The sequence below is a fragment of the Pempheris klunzingeri genome, chromosome 11 (genome assembly GCF_042242105.1).
Source record: "Pempheris klunzingeri isolate RE-2024b chromosome 11, fPemKlu1.hap1, whole genome shotgun sequence".
Classification (NCBI taxonomy): domain Eukaryota; kingdom Metazoa; phylum Chordata; class Actinopteri; order Acropomatiformes; family Pempheridae; genus Pempheris; species Pempheris klunzingeri.
Genome location: NC_092022.1, coordinates 13,442,884 through 13,467,649, shown reverse-complemented (window position 1 = coordinate 13,467,649; position 24,766 = coordinate 13,442,884). Strand labels below are relative to the sequence as shown.

Here is a 24,766-nt window from a genome sequence, read left to right as displayed (position 1 = left end):
TTACTTAAATTTTAATTACTTGTGGTGTTCTATTTATTTTTTATCTTGCTTTATCAAGCTGGATTATACTCGGGTATGTGTATAGTATTTTATGGTTTTCATTGTACCTTTTATGTCGTTTTATGATCTACACCCTAGCTACTGGCCCAGATTCTAGCCCAGTTTCAGCACTTTGTTGCTGAACTCAAAGAAATGGTGAGCCAGGACAGCCAAGTGCTCCCAGTTTAGTTCTGTTCAGTCTGGACCAGCATGGGGGAAAACCCCAATTAACAGGTGAGAGGACTCAAATAATGTGAAATTGGGCCAGGTGGAGTAAACTGCCTCGCCTCTAGAAAGCTATTTGGAGGAGGGAAAACTACGCCAGGATGATTTCACTGTCTCTTCTCTCTGTTCCTAGTTCCTCTGTTTCAAAAGGCCGCTGCAGTCACTCACACAACAGTCAAATGACAGGGATAAATAAAGAGAGGTGGAGAAAAGATGACAAGACGGAGGCACAGGGAAAGTGAGAGATGTCCTGAGAGGAAAGAGAAGGGTGACAGAGAGAAAGAGAGGCTATGAGATAAAACACTAAAAAAAAGTGGAGAGAATGAAGTACTCTCTCTGTCTCTGGATATCCATTGCCCCTTTTACCTATAATCTATCTTTTCTTCTTATTCCCTCCCTGTTTCTCTGTCACTTCCGATCTCGCTCTCTCTCTTTTTCCACTAACACTACAGTGCCGTGGGGATAGGATCACTCATTAGTAATTCATTGTTTCTCCCCACACATATATTTACAAGGCCTCGAATATTGGCTCATTCAGTGTCCTACACCAAAGTGCAGAAAACACATCTTTTATCTGTATGATTAAACTGCCACCAAACTCACAGCTATGGAGGAATCTCTCGCCTGTCTTTTTTCCTCTTCTACTCGGTAGGTTTCAGAGCACAAGTCAGACCTCATCAAGTAAAGGTCAGCAATCAATAGCTATGTTTTCTTATCCAGCTATCAACGTAATTTTACTTGAACTTTTGAAAGACTGGAAAGAAATTCAGTGTACATTAAATGTGTTGCTATCACCTGGGGTGGAATGAATAGACTTCATGAATGTGAGATGAAGCTACATATGTCGGAACACAGGACCACAATAGAAATGGAAGAGGTCTTTTCACTGTGTTATTTATTTCGTCTACTGCAACCTTTCAAGTGGAAAGAAAGCAATATCGTGGGGATTTTGGTGACATTTGCTTTCTTTGTTCACCCTAGATAAAACAAAGGCTTAGTTTGCATTAAAATGATGGGAAACACATTTTCTTAATAACATGTAGAGCTGTGAGTCTCTAACTCTCCACAGCTTTACATTACAGTAAATTGTGGTTGAGCATATACCCATGTGTATGCAGCGCTTTGCATGCAAGACTTAACATACCCTGGTCTAATGTTGAGCTGTGATAATTAAGATTGTTATGAAGATTTCATGAGTTTAATTTTCTCCCTTGCTGTTCTGTGTTGGTGTATGTTGATCGTTAGTCATTGGTAGAATTTGATTCATTGCTTTAATAAGTTTGTGGGTTTTTGGTTCCTCTGCAGTTTTGGCTCTGGTATTCATTGTCCCGCTGCAACAGTACAAGTGAAAAAACACATTTACAGTGTGCGTGTATTTGTGTGAGAGAGCTGCTGATGTCCCTGTGTGTTATTGTAGTAACACATGCCGAAGCTCTTTCATTACCTCTGCCAGTGAAGTTGGTTGGTGCATGTGCTCTCCCATCTTTGTCTCTCTGTCTACGAAAATATTTCAAAAACTTACAAGTGAATTTGGCTGAAATTTGGCGAACAGATCCCTGGCCCAAGGATCAGTTGATAAAATTTTGGCAGCGCCCTCCATCTGGGATTCCTGCCATTGTGAATGTTTGTTTTATTTTTGATTTTTGTTGCTTTAACTGTAATGTTGTTTTATGTAATAATGAGGGAAGTCCAACAACCGGAAAGAGGTTGGATTACAAAAGCAATACAACACAATGTTGTACAGCCTCCAACAACAATACAATTACACAATGGCTACTCTTCAGCAGAGCATTTAGACATATAGTTCTGCTAATGGCCTGCTTATTAATTAGCAGGTTAGCAGCTTGCCACTTGGTTCTGCAACTACTAGCTGTTAGATTAAAAAAAGAGTTACACTAACTACAGAAACACTGACCCAGTGGTCAACTGATTCTAGTGGGACCTTGCATTGCATTATTGGGGAATTATAGTGCTAATCTACACATCTAATTATGCTCATTTCCAAACCGCTCACATTTATTCCAATCATGCAGGTGGTCATGCTTGAAGGTCTTACAGGCATTGTCTGTAAAACTGACACTAGCGAGAGTAGCAAGGTCATAGATAATGCATTAGAAGTGAATGTAGCCACTGGTTTGTGGACTGTCGTTTTGAAGCCTTGAGTTGGCTTTATGGGCATCACTATCTTGGCTGATACAGAAGTGGCATTTGTTCCATGAAGACTGCCTCTGATTGGCTAGTCACAAGGTAATCCTGGGACCATAATTTACTACATGAAGACCATGCTATGTTGAAGAACACTAGCAACTAGCTCCCACACCTTTTCAGTCAGACAGATACACAACTCTGTTGAATGCCACAATTATATGAACATTAGCGAGATAGCCATCATAAATGTAACATTACTTTTAGCTCATAGTTCCTACTCACTAAGTTCAGAGAGTGTGCTTTGTTCTTAGAGGTTACTTAAAAGAACTTAAATGTTGGGGTACAGCTGGGTTCTCTCTCTCTCGTTCTTTGACTTTGTGGCTTCGTGCTGGGTAACTCATGACAGTCTGTCGCTGAGCCGCAGCTCAGATTTTGGCTGAACTTTGTCTGCCACTCATGTGCAACTAACTCACTTTTGCAGTAGGTCTGCCTTGCACTCTGGAAGAGTCTGGTCATGCAGAATGACTGCATCGTGTGCAGGTAGGCAGGTACGGAGATAAACAGGTCAGTGAATGAAATGACATGACTGGACAGGCTTAATGCAGGCCTGTGACAAACACGGACACCAGAAGTTAAACCATTTGATTTATGAATTGCTGTCAGCATGATATATAAAAATAAGTGCTCCTAAGTAACAGACCCTACTTTTAAGTGAAATACATGTTGCTGTGCGGCTACCACTAATTGTTATTTATATATCATATTTTCCTGACAGCACCTTTATGATAAAAATCAAAAATAAAAAATGTTGCATAATGCATGCACAGCATAATGCATAATGATAGATAGATAGATAGATAGATAGATAGATAGATAGATAGATAGATAGCATGCTGGGAGTTCAGTAGAGGATAGAGGGCTCAGCTGGAGGAGACAGGGAGCAGATGAAATGGGAGTGTGTGAGAGCAAGAAGGCAGAAGATGAGCAAGGAGGGCAGAACATGAGAAACCTCTGGCACCAAACTCCGTTAAGGGAAAAAACAAACATATGCTGTGTGTGCAGTTTATCCTGAAGCTCATCCTTATGTAACATAGGTCGCATGTGTGCGGAAATAAGTAATGAATGTTTTTTCTTATTTGATGTTTTACTCTTGACACTGCCGGCTACACTGTCTAACCACTACTTTTGTCGTTTCGACCTTACATTTTTTCAGCCTGGTCGATGTTGCCAAATCTTAGTCAACAACAGCATTATCTCCAACCCCTAGAGCACATAAGGATCATTACTGGCCGCCAAATATGGCGTCAGAGAGCGAACACTGTGTCACATTACTCAGAGGGTTAGAAAAGTCACGTTGATGGATCGATGCACCTCTTAATCTCCTACAACCACCATCTGTAACCTATCCTGGCTGCTGTGATGGAAAATCTCTGTGGTTGTGGACATGGTGGTGCAGATTGCAGCAAAGACTGGGACTCCGTTCACCGTGCCACAGTAGAAGAATTCAGTGGGAAACATTCACATTAAACTACACAAGAATCAGAGGGCGTTCACTTCATCCACTGTTATCAGCTATTATGACATACCATTACATTATAATGGGATGTTGATGCCTTAACGGCACAACCCTGGTATAAGGTTTCCTATTGATGAAATGATAAATCTGTAAAAATGGATTTTATATGTTGAGCCAGGACTGGATATTCCAATCCTATCAATAAGCATAAGTTTTTTTATTTCAGATTTTTCTGGATTTTCTGTTTTAAATAGTAAGTTTTGTTCAACCTTCCTGTTCAGACCGCAGTGAGTCAACTCAACAAAGAAATATGTGGGTTGATCGATACCACCAATGTTACTGTAAACATGAGTATCACTTGTCCCTTCCACCCTCATCCTTTCTCCTGCTTTTCCATTATAACGGCATTACTTGAAATCTATGTATATTGGATCAGTGTTGTAGTAACTGCATTCATCAGCCTTGGCAATCAATAGAGGTGAGGCTGAGAGATTGGTGTGAGCATTCAAAACCCACTCTTCTATTTAATTGAGTTCAAACCACGGAAATGTGGACACTTTCAGAAATCAGGCACTTTTTGATCTTTGATTATGTGGCCATAAAACCATGTCAGCAGTTTCACATTTACTCAATAAATCCACTCTGCTGGTAAATTAAAACTATGTAAAACTGAAAAGCATTTCAGCAGAATAACCTATTATTGATTCTCAACTTGTTCGCCAGCATAACTAAACAGAACACCAAACCTTTATCTCTTTGTCATTCCAATGATGGAAAGTGTTGAAAAATGCTTTTTATTTGTCTTCTCGTGTGCTGAAAATACAGTCACCTGGATCCCACCAAAACATAATCCTTGGTCCATGGCTTACAGTTACTTTCAGACAAATTTAATTGAAATCAGTTTTTTTTTTCACAGACATCCTGCTAAAAAACAGACAAGGACAAAACCAAACACATGTGACCAAATCATAAAAGGCTTGGTGGAGGTAAAAGCAGGTCAAAAGTGAACAGATTTCAACTGTGACTCAGATGTTCAGCTTAGCTGTAGCTCTGCTATATTTTACATAAAACTACACATGACCAATCACACAGATCTTACAAAATGTTTATATCTGATTTACAAATCTGTCTCTCTGTCCGCTGATATCCTGCTGATATTCTTCGTCCTCCACATGTTTCTGCCTGGTGAGTGCACCTCACAGGTCAGTCGGCTGAAAATCTCCAAAATGAACCTCAGACTTTTAAAAGGCAGCAGGCTTAACTGTGCAGATGAAGGTTATAACCCGAGCTGCATCTTCCATTATTACCAAAAAAAAAGCAAGTTGGTGACTACAAATCATAAAGTGCATGCACACACACCTGAGCACACACATACAGTGTATCACTGTAACCACCTTTGTTTGTTCATGTGCGTGGTGTGTTGGCTTGTCAGTTATCTGGCTTGTCCAGTGAAATCCAAGGACAACAGATGTTTTGCCATGAACTGCACAGTACACAATAATAAAAAAAAAAGCACACAAATGATTTGAAAGCCTTTTGTCCTTTAGGCTGCAGCCTTTCCACAAACTCTAAATGAGGTCTCAAGAGATGAGTTCAAACATGAAATACTGCAGCTTACAGGTTGTCTTAAAGTACAATGGCTACAAAGAAGGAGGAGACTTGATAGATAGATATATAGATAGATATATAGATAGATAGATATATAGATAGATAGATAGATAGATAACACGCAGATGGGCAGATCTGTTTGAACCCATCATGTGACAGTGTATATTGTGGAGGTGACAGCTCAGCAGACAGGTGTGAACTGTGAGAGATGCGGCACCTGAAATATTGCATGATAGAAGGTTCTTCTCACCCTGTTACATAAAATCAGAGTGAGCTTTTCTTCACTGTCTAAAGGCTAAAAGCGACTGTGGTGGGAAACACAGAGCAGCTCTCACAAGTCAAATGAGATGAATATGTGAGCAACCACATTTTCCCACTTTTTTTTTTTTCTTGCCTGCCCCCCTTTTTGTCAACCCCAGCCTCATTTCCTCAGCCACTTTGTTCGCTTTCTTGATTCAGCAGCCTCCTTTAGTCTCTCTCTGGGGTGCAGTAGTGTAGTAGCCTACAGTAGATTTTCTGTGATGTTTTCTCTTCTCTCTTCTGCTCTCCTCGTTTATCAAATTGCGCTAGCTCTTATAAAGGAAGTTAATGAGGCCAGTAGGGGGTGGACTCTGCTTTCATTGCAAAAATCAAAAACGATATACTGTCCATTGTAGTTTTAATAATCAGTTAAGCAATTTTTATGTGTTTACTTAAATTAATTACTCTTGCTACCACCTTTTTACTGCCCTGCCACTAAGACATTGCTCTAGCCAGTCAGTCTATATGGTCTGTACATTAGCCTCTCTTTCAACATGAGAGCTCACTGTGTTTTTTTATTTCAAATGTCCACTTAAAATCTAATAGCATCCGCTCTGATCCAACATAAGCCTGCAGTCAATATGCTGACCTAGTATGGAGAAAGTGAAGTGGTTGGCGCTTCTGGACTATTTAATGCATAATTAACAAGTGAATAACTGGAAATGCTAAAGCTGGATGCAGCTTCACAGAATCAGGCAGTGGAGGGAGAAGGTGTGAGGGGGGAAATGTGAACGCCTTGCTGTGCTTTTACTTCAAATAGGAATTTTTTTTTTTCTCTCCAAAACTAATACAGACACAGCCAATAACTGCTGGGAGAACTTTGCAGTGGTGCAAAATGACTACCCATGGTGGACCAGCCATAATTGCAATACTACTTTGTTTGATGAGGAGCTTTAGAAGCCTAAATGTGAGGTTTGAAATATCCTGCCACTGATGAGTGATCACCCTCATAAAACCATCCTTGTGCTGTAATGCTGCGCAGATAGCCTGAACATTACAGATGTGTTGCAATGTTTCTGTTTAGGGCTACAAAAGGATAACAAAAAACAAAAAAAACACCATAGTCCAAGTTCCTTCGCAGCATTAATTGATTTTCATAAGAGTACAGGGACACACTTTATCAACATTCAACAAGTCACTTGTTACATATAGCATGGCTGCATCTCCTTTAACTTTATTTTGGCACGATGAGCAGCCAGACACTCTTTTTGCTTTCTCTGTGCCAATTGGAGATTCTCACTGCAGCTGTTTTACGCGCGGTGGCCGCACAGCGCGCATCATCATCATCATCAGAAAGCAGTGAGGCAGAAAGCATCACTTTTATCTTTTTATCGACTGCTTTCTGCCGCCAGCACGGCTTAGCTCGAACTGTTAAAGCGGCATTAATTCATCGCGCTTTGAGTTTTACAGCGTGTCTTACCTTGAGTTGTCGCGGCTTGGAGAAGTGCGGGTGCGTGTGTTTGCAGCCCCCTATCCAAAATGGAAACTCTGGTCCTAATTGGTACCTGGACTCGAGAGAAATAAAAAAAACAAACAAAAAAAACTAATAACGTGTCTTTGCTGATGTGTAAAGAGCGTCAGAGAGGTGAACTAACCGCAGCTCCTGCTCTGGCACGACTGTCTGTTCTTCGGTGAGAATTAGTTCGCTTGTTTCTGACTGCCGCCCTCCCTCCCACTCACTCTCACTCACTCACTGTCTCCCACCCATGAGAAATAAATAATCTTTCATCCCCCCACCCCACCCCCTTCTCTCTCTCTCTCTCTCTCTCTCTCTCTCTCTCCCTCTCCCTCTCTCTCTCTCTCTCTCTCTCTCTCTCTGTGCCTAGCAGGTGGGCATCTTTGACTAATGTGAGATCACTGGAGGCCGTTGGGGGCCCAAATGTGTGTGTGCGTCCCCCCCCCACACCCACACACACACACACCATTCCCCTCCACAGCAACCCTGCACGTTTTTTTTTTTTTAATGGTTAAACAAAACTGTCTGCGTGTCTGTCAGAAGAAGAGTTGCTCCGGCTGTCCGGTGTGCGCATTCAGCGGATTGGGAGTGGTCGGGATTAAACCGTGGGATTATACATCAACATTCATCATTTCATCTCACACACTGGAAGCACACTGGTGGACAATGACATCAGTGTTTGGCAGACACAGACCAACAATCAGATTCACGTGGGTAGGGAGAGAAAGACAAGACGGAAGAAGAGAGAGAGAGAGAGAGAGAGGACGTGAACCGAGAGAACTAGGGAGCGGAAACCTTTCACCCCACAGATTGATCAACGTAAATCTAACGCTTAGTGTAAAATCCATCAGACTAGTATTAAGGATGGGCAGGCCAGAAAGGGTCACCAGGGTGAGATATTTCCAGGGTGAATGTACGTATTTGTAAATATGCAATGTGGCTGCATGCAGCCGTGTGTGTGTGTGTGTGTGTGTGTGTGTGTGTGTGTAGTGGATGCATACACAGCCAAGTCGGTGTTTGTGTGCCTGCACACTGACAGATGGCTACTGTAATGACGCAGGAACTAACTCTTGGGTTTCTATGTGTATGTGAGGTTGCTTGCTTGTGCACATGCTTGTTAATGGATTGTGTACATGTACCTGTGTGTGTGAGGTGGGAGAGGGGTGCATGTTGAAGGGGGGGGCATGCTTGTGTGTGCTGGAGAGAGCAAGTTGAGTTTGATGCAGAAGCAACAGATACCTCTTTCCTGCTCCTTTTTTGTCCAGGTGCTTACAGTCTGTTCCCACAGACATTCATAAGAGACCTTGAATCTGCCGCAGCTTCCATTTGCTGAAAATACATTTGTATGAGGGTGTGTATGTGTGTGTGTGTGTGTGTGTGTGTGTGTGTGTGTGAGAGAGAGAGAGAGAGAGAGAGAGAGAGAGAGAGAGAGAGAGAGAGAGAATGAAACACAAGAAATAATAGAAATATCATAGTCATAGTCTCATCAGGGAAGGATTCTGGTGGTTCTGCACTGGCTACACCCACCATTGCAGTGCATGTTTTGGTTAATTGTGATCACAAGGTTTTGATGAAAAATGACTGTAACGTTGGATTAACAATGACACAGACTCAAAATAATGTAGTATTTAAGCTTCACACCTATACGCAGGGCCTGTGCTGTTGTATTGAATTGCATTATACTTTTAGCCCTTGTGGGAATCTGTCAGTGCTGGAAGGAGTATTCAGAATTTTTTACCAATACACCAATGAAAAAACACTCGAAAATCAAAAGTCCTGATACACAAATTCAGTTTTTGGATTTATACATCATTTAAGTTTACCTCAAACAGTTATTTAAATGAAGCCATGTGAGACGTTTAGAGGAGAAATATTGCTGCCATCAACTTCCATATGACAGGAGCCCCAGACGTTTTTTTTTTTGTTGTAAGCAGAATTCTTAACCGCCAGGCATAGACGTGTGAGATGACCATTATGTTTCATTATGAATCATCATCGTGACTCACTGTATTTTTAATGATAAGCACTGACCCTCACCTCCATACGTGCATCAAAACTAAGCTAAAAAACTCCCTCATTGTTTAAGACCGCTGCAGGACAAAGCCTGTTTTCTAGCGAGACAGAATGAAGAGGTCAACTAAATAGTGCCATTAAAGAAAAACAGAGCACAGCTGTTAGGATACGAGTGAAATGCATCATAGCTTTGAGGACTCAGAGCAAACGTCCCTGTGCCAAATGCGCCATTCGGAGCCGGCAGGCTTCAAGGCCGACAGCCATCTAGAAAGAGGGCTCGGCGGTCTGGCTCTCCTTCACTCACTTTGTCACATTCTGCTTCCCCTCTCTGCTCTCCCTTTCTGTCACACTTGGCCTCAACTCAGTGAATGTGTGTGTGCTTCAGCGTGAGTGCACACACATTCACATGTGAATTTAGATAGGCTACATAGCAGCTATGATAAACCTCACAGACTTCAATAGTGGGTTAAAAACAATTGATGTATTTTAGCAATTATTATCCTGACTTGTGCACACTTCTTTGTGTGCAAGCGTGTGTGCTTGTCTTTACAGGCTATCGTGGCACCCACTCAGTTGTCTTAACTCTCTGATTTAAATGCTTCTAATTGTTGCGCTTACATAGATAATGGTTCGGTACATAGATTTACATGCAAATTTTCTCCTTGGAGGCTTAATTTAGAATTAAATCCCTAACAGCCTACAATCTAGCCTTCTAGCGGATATTTCACATTTGGCATCAAGTAATATAATGCTATTAGGGCTGTGACCATCTACTGCTTGCACTCTCTTACCATGTTGCTGCTCAAATGTGTGGGAATGCATGTACACACACACACACACACAAATGCAGCCGCTCACCATGTGTTTTACTGGATTGTCTCCCACTTCCTTTTGTCGGAAGCTTACCCTCCCCTTTCTCCCTCTGCCATCCTGCTCGCCCCCTATCCTTTCATCTCGCCTGCCCTCTTCTGCCCCGTTCTGTCACTCATCAGCGCCACTCTCCAGTCTTTTTCTACCCCTCTGCTATCTCTTCTTCCACTTCTCAATTTTTTCCTCAACCTGTTTCTTAATACATCTTTTTTTTTTTCCTGCATCTTCGTCTCTTTTTCCACTAGCCCTCCTCATTGAGCTGCAGGCCAGTGCGGGTTAGAGGCAGGTTGTAATTACTTCACTCCTCCTCTGACTGCTATATTGAAAGAAGAAAGAGAGAGAAAGCAAGAAGAAAAAGAGAGACATAGAATAAAGCAAAACATAAACAGACTGATTATTTATTCCCACAGTCAGGCATAAATGGAACCCTCTTCTTTTTTTTGACCACTTATGGTCAAAAATAGATGTGAATCAGATGCTTTTCTGTTATCTCTGCTTTCATGTTCACATTTATGCAGAATCAAAAATGAAGTGGTCCACGTCACCATAGTTCCAACTGACTTCATCCACTGTCTGCCTGTCTGAGTAGTCCAGCATTGAGAGATAAATAATACAGTAATATAGACTGATTTCTCCCACATGCTTAATGTAGCATATGAGAGTTGGCCTTAATTGGTGCAGCTATATTTGAGTTGTAATGTAGGGCGGGCAATGCCTCCTTGACTTCAGCATTGGGTTGGGAAAAATTTGCATACCTTTAAAAATCAATAAGCCTGAAAAAAAAAAAAAAAACACCAGACATAATGGAATTAGTATGAAAAGAATAAAGAACACAAAAGGGGGAAAATGTGATTTCAGCGAATTGCTTTTCATTAAATGTGTCTTTTAGATCAGACCTGGGTCACGCAACTGTTTTCCATGTTTTTTTTCTCGTAGTGGCGGCTTAAATGGCAGGAGAACTCATTAGCTAAAGGTTGAAACACAGCAGAGGTAGGGATTGTTTGAAGTTTCAGCTGGATGCATCACTGTGAATGCTGTCGTTAATTACCTAAACTAGTAAGGAGGAGACATTTTCAGTGTTAGCCATAGGCCAGTCTCCAGATGCTATTCTTATCCTGGTTGATCGATGATATTTCTTCAGCTGTCTCAGGGTACCAACTTCCTGAGACAGAGGTCACCAATTACTGAGCACCTATAACCTTTACTTACATCCTTTTTCAGTTAGTAGCTAGGTTTAAGTTTAATACGCTATGTATTTTAAAAAGATGTTTTAATACTTCACCCCTTTTCACTGTAATAAATGTGTAGTTACAGGTTATATTAATCTATACCATTTTTGTTTGTTTGTTTTTAAGTATTGTCCCACACGTTACAGCTCTTGTGAAAGGACACGCAGGTCTGCAGGTAAATGAAATTAAATAAATGCCACTGTGACCCTTACTGAAATGAAAGGAAGCTGACGTTGAGTCCTGAGGTGTCCTGGCATTCCTCATTCTCTGAGAGGAAGGTGGGGAAGGAGGGAGAGGAAAGAGTGAGGTACTGTACATGTTACTGGTAAGCCCTCTCCCACAACTAGGTTGAATATTTTAAGCTCTGTGAGATTGATTTTGAGGCCCTGTGGGGGCCTCGTGGGTCTGTGTGAGTTAAAGTGAAGGTGCACACAAACCAAAAAGAGGGGGTGGGATAAAAGTTAGGACAGGGAAGATCACCAGAGAGGAGGGGTAGGAGATGGGAGGAGTGGAGAGCAGCAGAGGTGGTCTCCAGATTCCTGAGGTTATTAATAAGAGTGTGTCTTCAAGGACACCAATGATGATTTGGGTCAAACTATTTCCTCTTCCTTCTGAGGTGTACCAAGGTCACACAAAAAAAATGGCCCCAGAAATATCTCTCTATCCCAGCTTGAAATAGGCTGCTATTGTTTTAGAGAAAAACAACCCTGGATGACAGAACGCTGGCAGGTTTAAAGAGAGACGTCACCTTTCTTTTCCATGTTAACAGGCACAAAAATGCGTTAGCAACTGGTGTGAGAAGAGCCCAATGGGAGGCAAACAGTTAGGCAAAATAGAAAATTATTATGTACTGTCCTTGAACATGCTTAATTTTCTTATTTCACTGACAGTCTACCGGTCTGCAGTTCTTCCCAAACAATCCTTTTTTTCCTCTGTCAAACAAGCTGCACATACACTCCTTCTTTGCTTGTACTTCTCTTTGTAAAGAGGACCTTGCCTTGGCCACTTATTATATGACCAAGTAAGCAGGACCTTCACTGTTGCCTATGGAGCTATCGCTCTGTGTGTGTGTGTGTGTGTGTGTGTGCATGTGTGTGTGTATTCACAAAGCCATGCAGTCTTAAAGTGATTCAGTATGAATTCCTTCATATGAAAAGACAATAAATACCTTTCCTGTGAGCTGAGGACCAAATGTTTTTCCTCACCAGCTGTGACATCTGGTCATTTTTATGTTCCAGCTGAGCTTCTAGCTTTGAATTAATAACGTCTTCTCTGGGTCTGGGAGTGTTACAAAACATTTCTGCTCAGGTGAGCGACACTGTTCAGTTTACAGCTGCTGGTGGAAAACACACAGATGAAGTCAAAAGATGATCCCACACAGTATCCCATCTTCATGACTGAAAACAAAATGTGAGATTGTGTTTGTCTGCCATCTGCTGGTCAGATGAAATCACAGCATTGAGCATTTAGCAGAACAGATGACTCAATTTGAGCAGATTCAGAACAGAGTGATTTAAAAAAATATATATTTTTTAATGCTATGATTCTGGAGAAGGTGTTTTAAAATCTAGTTTGGAGTTAAAACATCTGTCCAATTAGCTATTAAATATTGTCAGAATCAAACACGAGTGTTTCACATTACCGTAAGTAAAAATACCACGACCACACAGTTCATCTGCAGTTTTCAATGGAAGATATCTATCGGAAAAAATTATTTGTATTTAATTGCAGTGTTATTGAGAGTTTGACTCTATTTAAAATCTCTACTCTCTACTCTGGGTATAAAGATGCCACATTCAGATTTTTGCTAAGATAGTAAGAACAAGTTACATGCAAAAATGTTGTTGGTTTATGTGTAAGACGAAAAAGACGCCGAACGTCTGTGTTTCCCAGCATGCCACGGGCGCCCATGTTACTGCTCACTTAAAATACAAAGAATGAAAAAAACAAGAAATTGTACGATGCCCACGCTCGGCTTTTCTGTCACAACAGTCTCACTGTCAAAACACTAGTTTCGCTATTTTATTTATTCTGAGTATTAGTCGCACCATTATAAAGGTTGCATGCAAACATATCTGTGTATTTATAGGTTCCGTTTGGCCTCCTTCCTTTCGTGGGCGGAAGCTCATTGTAGAGGTCACATGCTGAGTGCTCGTCACTCCACCAATTACCTCGGGGAAGGTCTGAGACAAGAGCCAATGGTTACCCTTGCAGGGTATCACCTGACGTGGGTGAGCGAGTGAACAGAAAATATGGGCCACTGTGAGCAGATGTAGCAGGAGAAGCTTAGCGGCGCAGTTTGTCAGCGTCACTAGCGGATGTGTCGCTCACTGGCTTGGAATCGCTCGCGGCTGGCGATTGAGTGCGATGTGTGAGGTGGAGCACAGCTCCGGAACCCAATTCAGACTACTCTCCCCCCACTTTTAGCAAACTGCATACACATTTCTACTTTTTTTTAAGCCTGTGAAACTACATACCACAATTTTTACTTATTTAAGCCAGTGTTTTTCTATTCAGTAAACAATAGACTACTCTCCCCGCACTTTTCCAAACTACAAACACATTTATTTTTCTTTTTTTCAAATCTGTCTTATTCTATTCAGCAAACAATAGACTCTCAATACTAAATACTCATTACTAAAACAATTCTCTCCCCCACTTTTACCAAACTACAAACACATTTTTACTTTTTTAAGCCTGTCTTCTTCTATTCAGCAAACAATGGACTACTTACACCTTTTCCACACTACAAACACATTTATTTTTTACAGCTTTTCTATTTAGCAAACAATGTCAGCACAGTATGCCAGCAGTATGCCACTGTCCAAAGTGAACAATAAAAGACTGCTAATAACACCTATAGAAACCCAGAAAAAGCACAAACTCCACAGATATTTTACTCTTGTTAAGGTCAGTTTTCGCTGCGTGCTGTGCAAATGATCTCAGAGGCCTGCATGCTAGTGTTTTGATTTAATTTGCTCTTTCATACGAATAAGATATTCCTTTATTAGTCCCACGATGGGGAACTTTATAGTGTTACAGCAGGCACGAGGAGCACGATTTAAAAAAATATATATGTACATTTATGACAGATAGTTAAGAAATAGCTCAATCGGTTAAAAGCATAGTTATTTGCGAGCTCCACGGGGTTAGTCAGATACACAGTGAAAGGGGCTGGAAAAAGCTGGTAGTTTCCTAAAGGTGAAGCTAAATTTACAGGCAAATGTATGACAAACACATTATGATAATTATGAAATATGATAATTCAGTAAAACTTTTTTGTTGTTTTAAATTTTCTTTTGTCATATTTTTGAAATACAACACCAAGTTGAATATATATTTTTAATTCCATTGTGTGTTTCTGATAGGTGTTAATTCATTTATTGTTAAATAAAACCTTCAATGACAGATTTGTCAAACAAACTGTTTGTCTGTTGGTAGTACAGTCTGACCCGTTGACCTAAGGCCATTGCAGGGCATGGCTCCCATAAAACAAGAGGGGTTCGTGTGTCTGTCTGACCCAGTTTCAGGGCCTTATCAGAGCGGGTAGAATTATCTGTACAGTATGGTCTCAAACAGAGAGCCACAGTATCAAAACCTCAGACATCACCTGCCGACGTCATGATGATACAGGAGACAAGGAGAGGGTTGAACAGCAGGGCAATAAAATGACCTGACCTTTTGTTGGCGTACTAACTTAATTCTAGACATTTCTATCTGTGTGCCTGAGGATGGGAGTTGACCACAAGACAACAAACCTGCCTGACAACAGTCCCTTTATTCACAACAACTATTTCATCCCACCTTCCATCTCTCACTATACTGTGCAAAGAAACAGTAACATGAATAGACTACATGACAAATACCCACCGAGAATCCAGAAAATTGTATTGAACTGTTCAGGTTTTACTTGTAGTGATTTTTACTTAGTATTTATCTGATGTGTTGATGTGCTTGGTGTTTTGTTGTTTCTCTGTTTTACTGCGGCACAAACAGTTGCTCTTTGAGGATAAATAATGCGATTGATGATGATGATGATGATGATGATGATGATCATGATCATGATCATGATCATGATCAAGTTTATGCACAAAACAATTAAAATTGTTTCTCATCAAGATGGTGCTGCGGATGGCCGCCTCGGTACTTCGCTTCCACTGTATATACTGTTGTTATGAGTACTTATATTGTTCTTGTTCTTGTTCTTGTTCTTATTGCGGTAGTTTATTTCTTACTTCTTTACTGTACATAGAGAGATAAGTTTCACTGGAGTCAAATTCCTTGTTTGCTTGTACAAACTTGGCCAATAAAGTTGATTCTGATTCTGATTCTGAAATTTAAGTACAATCATATAAGACATGGTGAAAATATGTAAAATGGGACACCCCTACAAGCTATCAGGAGACTCTAAACGTACTTAAAACAGACAGCATTCATAATATATTATACACATTATCATTAAAAAAAAAGAAAAAAAAACAATGCATGTATTTTGCAGTGACATTTAAAACCCACAAAAATACCTACAATAAACTGAATACCCCATAACACAAAAAACTAGACCTAAAATAAGACTGAAAATGGTCCCAAAACATTCCTCCATCAGTCCAAACATTTTTTTTAAATAAGATACAATGAATAGATACATATGACAAGTAAAACTAACAATAACATGCAATAGATTTCATGGTTAGTTAAATGTTTCAGGGTACAGAACACGGGAATCATCTTGTAATCTAAAAGGGCATTTACATTTTTTCTTTCTCGGACCCCTAAAGGAAGCAATTTGCTTCAAGGTTTGTTGTGTTGCTCATTCAGAGATGCTCTTCTGCACACCTGTGTAATAAGTGGTTGAGCGGTTATTTGAGTTACTATTCTATCAGCTCCAACCAGCCTGGCTATTCTCCTCTGACCTCGACCATCAGCAAGGTATTTCTGCCCAGAGAGCTGCTGCTCACTGGGTACTTACTGTTCTCTGTAAATCACATTGCTGGTTGTGCGTAGATCAGCTCAAACCAGCCTGTCTGGTGTCAACATCCGTGTCACATTCAGAGTGACTTTAATCAGCTTTGGTCCACATTCTGATTTTTTGATTTGAACTTCAGCAGGTCATCTTGTCCATGTCTATGTGCCTAGTTGGACTGAGCAGGACTAGTGGACAAGGGTTTGAGCGTCGCTGGCTGAGGATAAGCTTGGGGCCTTAGTAAGCAGGCAGGCAGACGGAGAGGGGACTGGAGGGTAGGGATCTGTAAGCACAGGGAACCAAGCTAAGTAGAGGTAAACATAGTTCTAATCATGCTAGTGCAGAGCAGACAAGAGCGACAGACTGGTGCTGTAGCTGAAACACCGATCTGGAGATGTGTGCTGTTGAGTTGATAAGCTGGGAGGACAGATGTGCAGACTAGGCAGATGAGGGAGCGGGAGAGTGTCAAGGAAGGAGGCCAAACGCACACACACAAACACACACACAGGCGAAATGCATGGAAACACCAGGGCCGGACCCGTGACAGCGTCAGGGCAGATAGTTGGTGAACTGCCCTCGACCCACTTTGTTGTAATTATCTGATGGATTTGTTACATAACAGTGACCCAACATGATAAATGTAGAGCAGAAACAGAGAAACAGAAAAAGGGGCCAGGTCAGAAAATCTCAGTCAGGTTATACGGCATGTAAGAACAGTAACTCTTACACTAGACTGAGACTAAGACTAACAAGTGATGGCAAGGTTTCAACACAAGGACACAGATGTCGCCAGTGAAATATACTAAGTACTAGTACAACAACAGCAACAACTACTATTCCTATTCCTAAGATAAAATACTTAGTTTTAAAATACTCAGAAATGTACAGTTTGTCAGTAATGTAATGTAATAATGATAATAATAATAATTTGTGTTTACTGTTAAACTCATAGTTCACAAGTCTTCTGTCATCAGGAGCTCTTCAAATAATTAGGGGCTCTTTGTCCTGGTACACATGTTTATGAATGCTTTGTGAAGGAAACACATGGCGACTCACATTAGGAACAGATGGGAATAATGGGAGCATTAATGGCTTAAATAAAGAGAGCACAACCGCGTCACTCAGGTAGGGCTGAAACATGTGAGTGCTGACACAGCATCAGCTGAATGAGATCACTATTAATAATCAACATTTAATTCAGAATTATTTCATAATGTTTTCATTGAAGTTAAACTTCCCTCCGATCCAGAGGGAAAATAAAAGATGACAAGATAATTTTTCAGTTTTATCTAAATTTGACTTGATTTGTAATTTTTCCCCCTTTTTATTATGAAGACATTGGCAGATCATTAAGTGGCACAAATAGTCCTTTGTGGTACTTTCTATGTCTTACAGTGTTCGTTCACCAGCAGTCATTTGACTTCAAGACCTCACTTTAAAAGGGGGACTCACTTTCGAGGAATTCTGCTGCACCCTTGCGACCGAAGTCAAAACATACATCAGGCGTGACCTAAAACGTGTAGAACCAACCAGATCACTTGTGATCAGCCACACATGTTCAAGGGTCGGGGCAGGACTTATAAAACCACCGCCACACCCACATGCCAAATGGCTGAGTCCATGTTCTTTAATATGATCCCTGAAAATGAACACTGTACATTCATGCACACACACACACACGCACACACACACACACTAAGCCCTAATACCCTCTCCATCCCTGTGTGTAAGTGTGTTTTGAGAGCACCTTTAACTCTAAACATTGTCGACAGCTGACATGTGATTTCTGGAATGATGCTGTAGACTGAAGTTTACTGGGGCACTCGGGGTGGATCAAGGTTTCCATAAAAGAGGATGCACACTGATATTCACAGAGGACAGGAACAGGGCAGAGTTGGACACAACGGCAGGGAGAATCCAAAAAGATCATCTCATTTGAAAAAGAGAACACAGATTCACTGGATATCACCAATAATTTCCTCTGCTATCAAGTTCTTCACATTTCACATTACCTCTGTAATTTCATCAACCACAGGGAGGTCAAATGTCAAGGTGTGTTTTTTTCTCTTCAATTTAAGTTTGCACGAACTTTTACAGGAATCATATTGTGGAATAATATTGTCCTGAGTGCATCTATTGTGTATTTTAAAAACTAATTTTTCTCAATGACTGTCTCACTGTCACTGCACACTTCCAGCATGCCCTCCTTCGTGCTGAAATTCATGCTGCTGTATGCTTTGATGGGTTGGACGGGGTGTGCCTGCACGCTGAAGAATCACACCTTATGGATTGAGAGGCACGACTGTGGCCAGTGTGTGGCTATCAACACCAGCATCTGCAGCGGCTACTGTTACACACGGGTGGGTGACAGCCACTACACACACACACACTCTCTCTCTCACACACTATATTCATGGAGACTCTTCATCTGAACAAAAAGGGAAGCATATTCAGAGCAAAATGAGCGCCCCAGTGATGTAGACATGGTGATGCACACATTGTGAGGTGTGATAAAGGCTTACCAACTTCACCCATCTGACCCAAACTAAAAAGCTCACACTGTCCTGTTGCACCACCTCTGACTTGCCTGTCTCCGCTCCCTCAGGATACCAATTTGAGGGGACGGCTCGGGAGGACTCTCCTGATCCAGCGCAGCTGTGTGCCTCTGTCCCTGGTGTACCGAGTCGCCCATGTGCCGGGCTGCCCTCAGAACGCCAACCCACAGCTGTATTACCCAGCAGCCCACCGGTGCGGCTGCAGGCGCTGTGACACGCGCACGCACCACTGCGTCCGCACCAGCAAAATCCCTCACGACCGGTGCATCAAGGACACTGGTGGCGTGAAGAGCCAGAACCTGCCCGCTTTGGAAACCCGGCAGTATACTAATACAAGCAATGCACGCGCCTGACGAACGACACAGCTGTTGGACTTTATGGACCAATAGGGTTCACTTTATTTTAGATTGCTTTCACTAGTTTATTAGGCAATAAAACACACTGTGAAACGCATGCATTCGCCTATAGCTTTAATTCTGATATGTAAATGAATGAAATGACGAGGAATAAATGGAAATAGATGAGTGCATGAGTACATGTAATTTCCATAATAAATATGTAGCCTGCTTGTACGCACATAGCATTGGTCTACATGTGCATGTGTTTTAGATACAGGTCTATTTTAGATACAGGTCTAACTACAACCTCTGTGCTCATGTATTGGTGCGTCAGGTAACTGTCAGAGAGGCATCATACCAGAGCCCTGCCGCTGGCGCTCTGAAACTTAAAAAGCGACCGTGTTTGCCAAGTTTTTGAGAAGACTCTATCTCTGAGACAACCTCGAGCACACGTTGCATCATGCACACCTGGGTTGACTAAGTTTCCTGAGACGATGAGTGGTCCATCCCACTTTACAAAGGAACTCTTCCCATTGGCCAAGAAGCCAGGTCTCCAACGCCCTTAGCTGCTTGACATTCCCTTTCTCGCCCATCCCGGTCAGTCATTCATTTAGTCCTGCAGCAGCGGAGCGGAGGGAGAGCCGCAAGTTAAATAGGATATTACAGCAGTATTAAATCTTGGAATTAATTTTAAAGGTAGGTTTTTTTTTTATCCGGCATGCTTTCATGAGACACACTGTAATCACGTTTTGTTGCTTGAAATCGTCTGGCTTGCATGCAGCCCCTTTCAATAAGCTATGGCCACGAAGACTCAAAACGTTGCAGATCAGGTGTGCAAGATGGGAAACGTCAATGAGTTCACGGCAGACTTCCAGGGTCACTTTTCGAAATCAGTGTTGCACCTTTTAACCTGGATTCCGTGTTCAGAAGTTCTGGTTTGAAGTTTCAGCCACATTGCCAAAAGTCTAGACTAGATGTTACCTGAAATAACGACCCCACTGGTTTTCAGGTGAAATGTGATCATAGAAACTGAATGTAGCACTTCATATTTGGTCAAATCACACGTGTTTTTCCTCTATAAATGACGCAAAGATCCTCGCTCCCCAAATCACAAGTTACTGAATCACTTTTTTAAACACAATGACCACTTGGGGCACCTCCAAACTCAACTTAAAGTCCACGTAGGCTCATTGTAGAGGCAAAAAGGCATAGTATGAAAGAAAACTTTATCATTATTATTATTATTATTATTATTAAAGTGAATATGAATAACACTGAATGTGCAAAATATAGTAATGTCTGAATGTAATTGTACTTTGTAGCAGCTCCTTTGCTCATTAACTCAAGTTGTCCAATGGCTACAAATTTAATATGATGGTAAATATATAATTCATTTATTTATGATTTCAGGAGAATATGGAGTATCATGAGGCCTTGAAAAGCGTACCTGTTTATAGGTGACCTATTTCCCTCCTATAGTAGGGGGGTGGATCCATTAAAGCTATTTGCATTGTAGTTTGATTTCAGTGGGGTGATGATGATCCCTGGCTCCAGTTCTTGGCAGGCAGTGCAGTGGGTGGAGAGTAATGTCGAAATTATCCCTGGATATGCAGGGCTGGACTTGCCTCTCCATATATATATAACCCTGAGCGTCTCTCTACTCCTGCCTTGCTCAGTGTCTCTTGGGGACCCTCAGCCTGCTCTCCCTCTGCGGCCTCCTCGTTCTGTGTTGACCAACTTTTGCACTCACAACAATCAAGAACCATGGCCCAGCAACAGCAGATAAGGTATGAACCTGCTCTGTTCATCAGGACAACACATCAAACCAATCCAGCAGTACACAGTGTGAAGGCTGCCCGGAGAGCAAAATACAAATAAAGCATACTTAGATTTTTTTGTTAATTTTTGCTAAGGTTATATAGTAAGCAGTTCTAGTTTGCCAGCTGTTGTTTCTCTAGAGCTAATGTGGTGAATCACAGAGGTCTTAGAATGTATAATACCTCCTGCACATATGTATGTTGTTTGATTTACTCTGTCCACAAGTTATTTTTGGACGACCAGATTCCCAAAGGCAGTCACCGCATACCCGACTCTGTTGCAATGCTGATGCCTCACATGCACTTCAAAAAAGCATGATAATGAATTGCTTTCCTGTGCACATAATGTCTTTGATCTTGAGCTTTAGATGATCAATCCATGTACCGATTCAGCAGGTTTTGTGACCTCACCTGAGAGTGCCCCACCTTACTCCACTTAGAAATGTGACGAGAAAAGGATTAATTGCCATGCGCATGTCTGCACTGACTTGTCCCCAAACAGCCTCCCAGCCAAACTGATCAATGGAGGGATTGCAGGCATGGTGGGTGTCACCTGTGTGTTCCCAATCGACCTGGCCAAGACCCGCCTGCAGAACCAACGCAGCGGGCAGCAGCTGTACAAGAACATGTAAGAACCACACCTGCCAAAAGAGAAGATCATTCATAGTTTGTCCCTACTCCTCTTATAGATGTTTTGCAAAAAATCTGCCCTTTCTCCTGATTTGACATACCAACTTTCTTACCATCTGAGTTCTTTGTCGATCTACTCATCACCTTTCAGTGAAACCTTTATACGGTCCCTGACTATAGACATTACTCTAAATGTTTTCAAAGTGTTAGACTTGAGAAACTGAGCTCAACAAAGACTCTTGGACCCAAGATCCAGATTTTTAGTATTTAGTAATTCCTTTTTGTGAATACACTCAACATGATTTGTTATGACAAAAAATAATTTGACAATTGTTTCTTTGTATGAGGGCTCTCCCCGTGACAGTTTTTCATTTCCAAGCCCTGATTGTTTTGTATAGTACTCACCTAATTATTATCACACTAGCATTTCCTTTAAATGAATTGTGTAACTAGTCTTTACCTGTTTTTTTTTCTCACTTCAGGATGGACTGCCTAATAAAGACCGTTAAATCCGAAGGCTACTTTGGCATGTACAGAGGTAAGACTAGCCGTACTGCCTGTCCTGACCTTTTTTAAGTGGTTCGGTGAGTTTGTCAGTTTCATGTTTGTCATGAGCAATGCCTTTTTATTGCAGGTGCTGCAGTAAATCTAACCTTGGTAACCCCGGAGAAGGCCATCAAACTAGCTGCTAATGACTTTTTCCGCCACCAGTTGAGCAAAGATGGGTGAGTAGTTGACCAGAAAAACAGACCCCTGAACTGCAATGTCATTCTTGGTTTTTAACCACGGCGACGTGTCTGTGTCCTCAGTGGCAAGTTGACGGTGTTTAAGGAGATGTTGGCAGGATGCTGTGCAGGAATGTGCCAGGTCATTGTCACTACACCCATGGAGATGCTCAAGATCCAGCTGCAGGATGCTGGCAGACTAGGTAATTACAATGAAATCAGCATTATAGGTTACTAGCATTAAATATTGCTTTGGGATATTTATTTCTATGCCCTGATGAAAAAGAATCAATAGTATGTGTCTTCATTCTGCCAGCGGCCCAGCAGAGGGTGATGCCTATAGTAGTGACAACTCTTAAGATGGGAGGGACCAGTACTGTTCTCAGCCGCTCGTACAACACCAGCCCTGCCCCACAAGTCATGCGAGTGTCGGCCACACAGATCACCAGAGAGCTGCTGAGGACCAAAGGAGTCACAGGACTGTACAGGGGACTGGGAGCCACATTGCTGAGGTGAGATGGGACTTAAAGCTTTCTCTTGCTTACCTGGATTTCCATCTTAAGTCAGTGGTTTCTTTATGTGGTGAACATGCTTGTTTGTTGTCTTTTCAGGGACATCCCCTTCTCCGTAGTGTACTTCCCTCTTTTTGCACATCTACATCAGCTCGGCCAGCGTTCATCTGATGACCCATCTGTGCCCTTCTATTGGTCTTTCATGTCTGGCTGCCTGGCTGGATCCATTGCTGCTGTGACCGTCAGCCCATGTGACGGTGAGTGGCTCAGTCTGTGCAGGTGGACTGGACTGTGTTTGGGGGACTTGGGAACTGAACATTAAGTTTTAACCTTAACTGAAATTTTTGAGTTGTTTGACAGATTCTACAAATTGTCATGTTAAAATGTGTATGTCTTGTGCAGTGGTCAAGACAAGGCTACAATCACTCAAAAAAGGAGCTAATGAGGAAACCTACAATGGAGTGGTGGACTGTGTCAGGTAAATTAGTCAGTCATCAAACATGCCTATCTCTCAGCAGGGTTAGCATGAAGCTTCAGTTTACATGCCAATCCTGTGCTCTCTCTTCCATTGCAGAAAAATCCTGAGAAAGGAGGGTCCTAGGGCGTTCCTCAAGGGGGCCAGTTGTCGGGCCCTTGTTATTGCCCCACTGTTTGGCATTGCCCAGGTTATCTACTTCGTGGGAGTTGGAGAATTTCTGCTTGGGTACACCCCTCACAACATCTGCTCTGCATAAACAAGCTGTTTCCTAGTCTTTCTGACACCTCTATTAAATTACAGGCAGCTATGCCCTAGGCATAGCCATGGACCCAGCGCTCTGTTACTGTGTACTTTTTTTATGGTTGAAGGGTTTCAGTTTGAAATGCTAAAGGGGCCACAAAGATGCCATTTTATTTCAAAATGGCTTTAAAGTATACCTTTAGCATGACTAACATTAATTAGGAGACTGAGAAACATGGCTGTCTATATGGGCTTCAGCGTCGCTTGTTGCGATAAAGGACGTGCTTCCCTCACTGAGAGACTTCAACAGTTTTATGCAGGTCAGTCTACTCCTGTGGCACCAAACCTTTCCCCCTGTTTCCTTAGATTTAGCCTCTACCCCTAAATGTGTCCCGTATCAATTACCCCTCACTGTAACCCTAACCAGTATATCTCATCTTGGTAACCATGAGGTGATGGCTGTTACACGGTGTTGCAAAAGAGACCTTACTGTGCCAAGGAGCATCTACCAAGTAATAACAAAGTCAGAGTATTTAAACTTCACTTGAATAGCTTCAATCCTGTTTTAAAGGGTTACATGTGAAACTGGGCCATGGATCTTGATACCTGTATGTGTATATAGTGTATTTGTTCTTAGAGCAGAAATAATTTGGTAAATAATTTCTCTCACAAAATGATTGTCACACATGGTGCTCTAAACAACCTCGTTGAGGTTGAAAAAATCTGTAAAACAGTTGTTTGATGGGTATATCTCATGAACGAACAAAACATTTCAACTGCTCGTCCACGATACAGGAATACTGTCGTGTGTTACTTCCTGTCACGCTTTCTGGTGTTTGGAGGTGGTTTTTTTTTTTCTTTTTCTTTGGGCACTGTGAATCTTTCTGTGGCAGCCTACACAACTCTGTTTACGTAACATGCAAGCTTGAACTCCACAGTTAAACAGTTCAATGAGGCTTTCTGAAGTTGACTTTGGAAAGTGGCTTTTTTAATGTGAAGAAAATGTTGTTTGGTGGTAAACTAGACTGGTGATTGGCAAGACTGTATTGATGGGATCTGCTGTGCTTTTGGGACCAAGTTTTCTGAAAAGTGCAACATGGCCTA

At 41.7% G+C, this 24,766-nt stretch overlaps 2 protein-coding genes across 2 annotated transcripts; both read left to right on the top strand.

Annotated features, from left to right (window-relative positions):
- Positions 1-18,532: 18,532 nt before the first annotated feature.
- On the top strand, positions 18,533-19,275 carry LOC139209286 (follitropin subunit beta-like). Its single transcript, XM_070838934.1, has 2 exons — positions 18,533-18,727; positions 18,973-19,275. The coding sequence occupies exons 1-2, from the start codon at positions 18,533-18,535 to the stop codon at positions 19,273-19,275; spliced, it is 498 nt and encodes a 165-aa protein (XP_070695035.1).
- Positions 19,276-19,872: 597 nt separating this feature from the next.
- On the top strand, positions 19,873-23,755 carry slc25a55b (solute carrier family 25 member 55b). Its single transcript, XM_070840164.1, has 10 exons — positions 19,873-19,956; positions 20,937-21,047; positions 21,580-21,705; positions 22,190-22,245; positions 22,342-22,432; positions 22,517-22,635; positions 22,749-22,944; positions 23,044-23,201; positions 23,347-23,422; positions 23,519-23,755. Exons 2-10 carry the CDS (start codon positions 21,025-21,027, stop codon positions 23,676-23,678), a joined length of 1,005 nt encoding a protein of 334 aa, XP_070696265.1. The 5' UTR covers positions 19,873-19,956; positions 20,937-21,024; the 3' UTR covers positions 23,679-23,755.
- Positions 23,756-24,766: the final 1,011 nt, after the last annotated feature.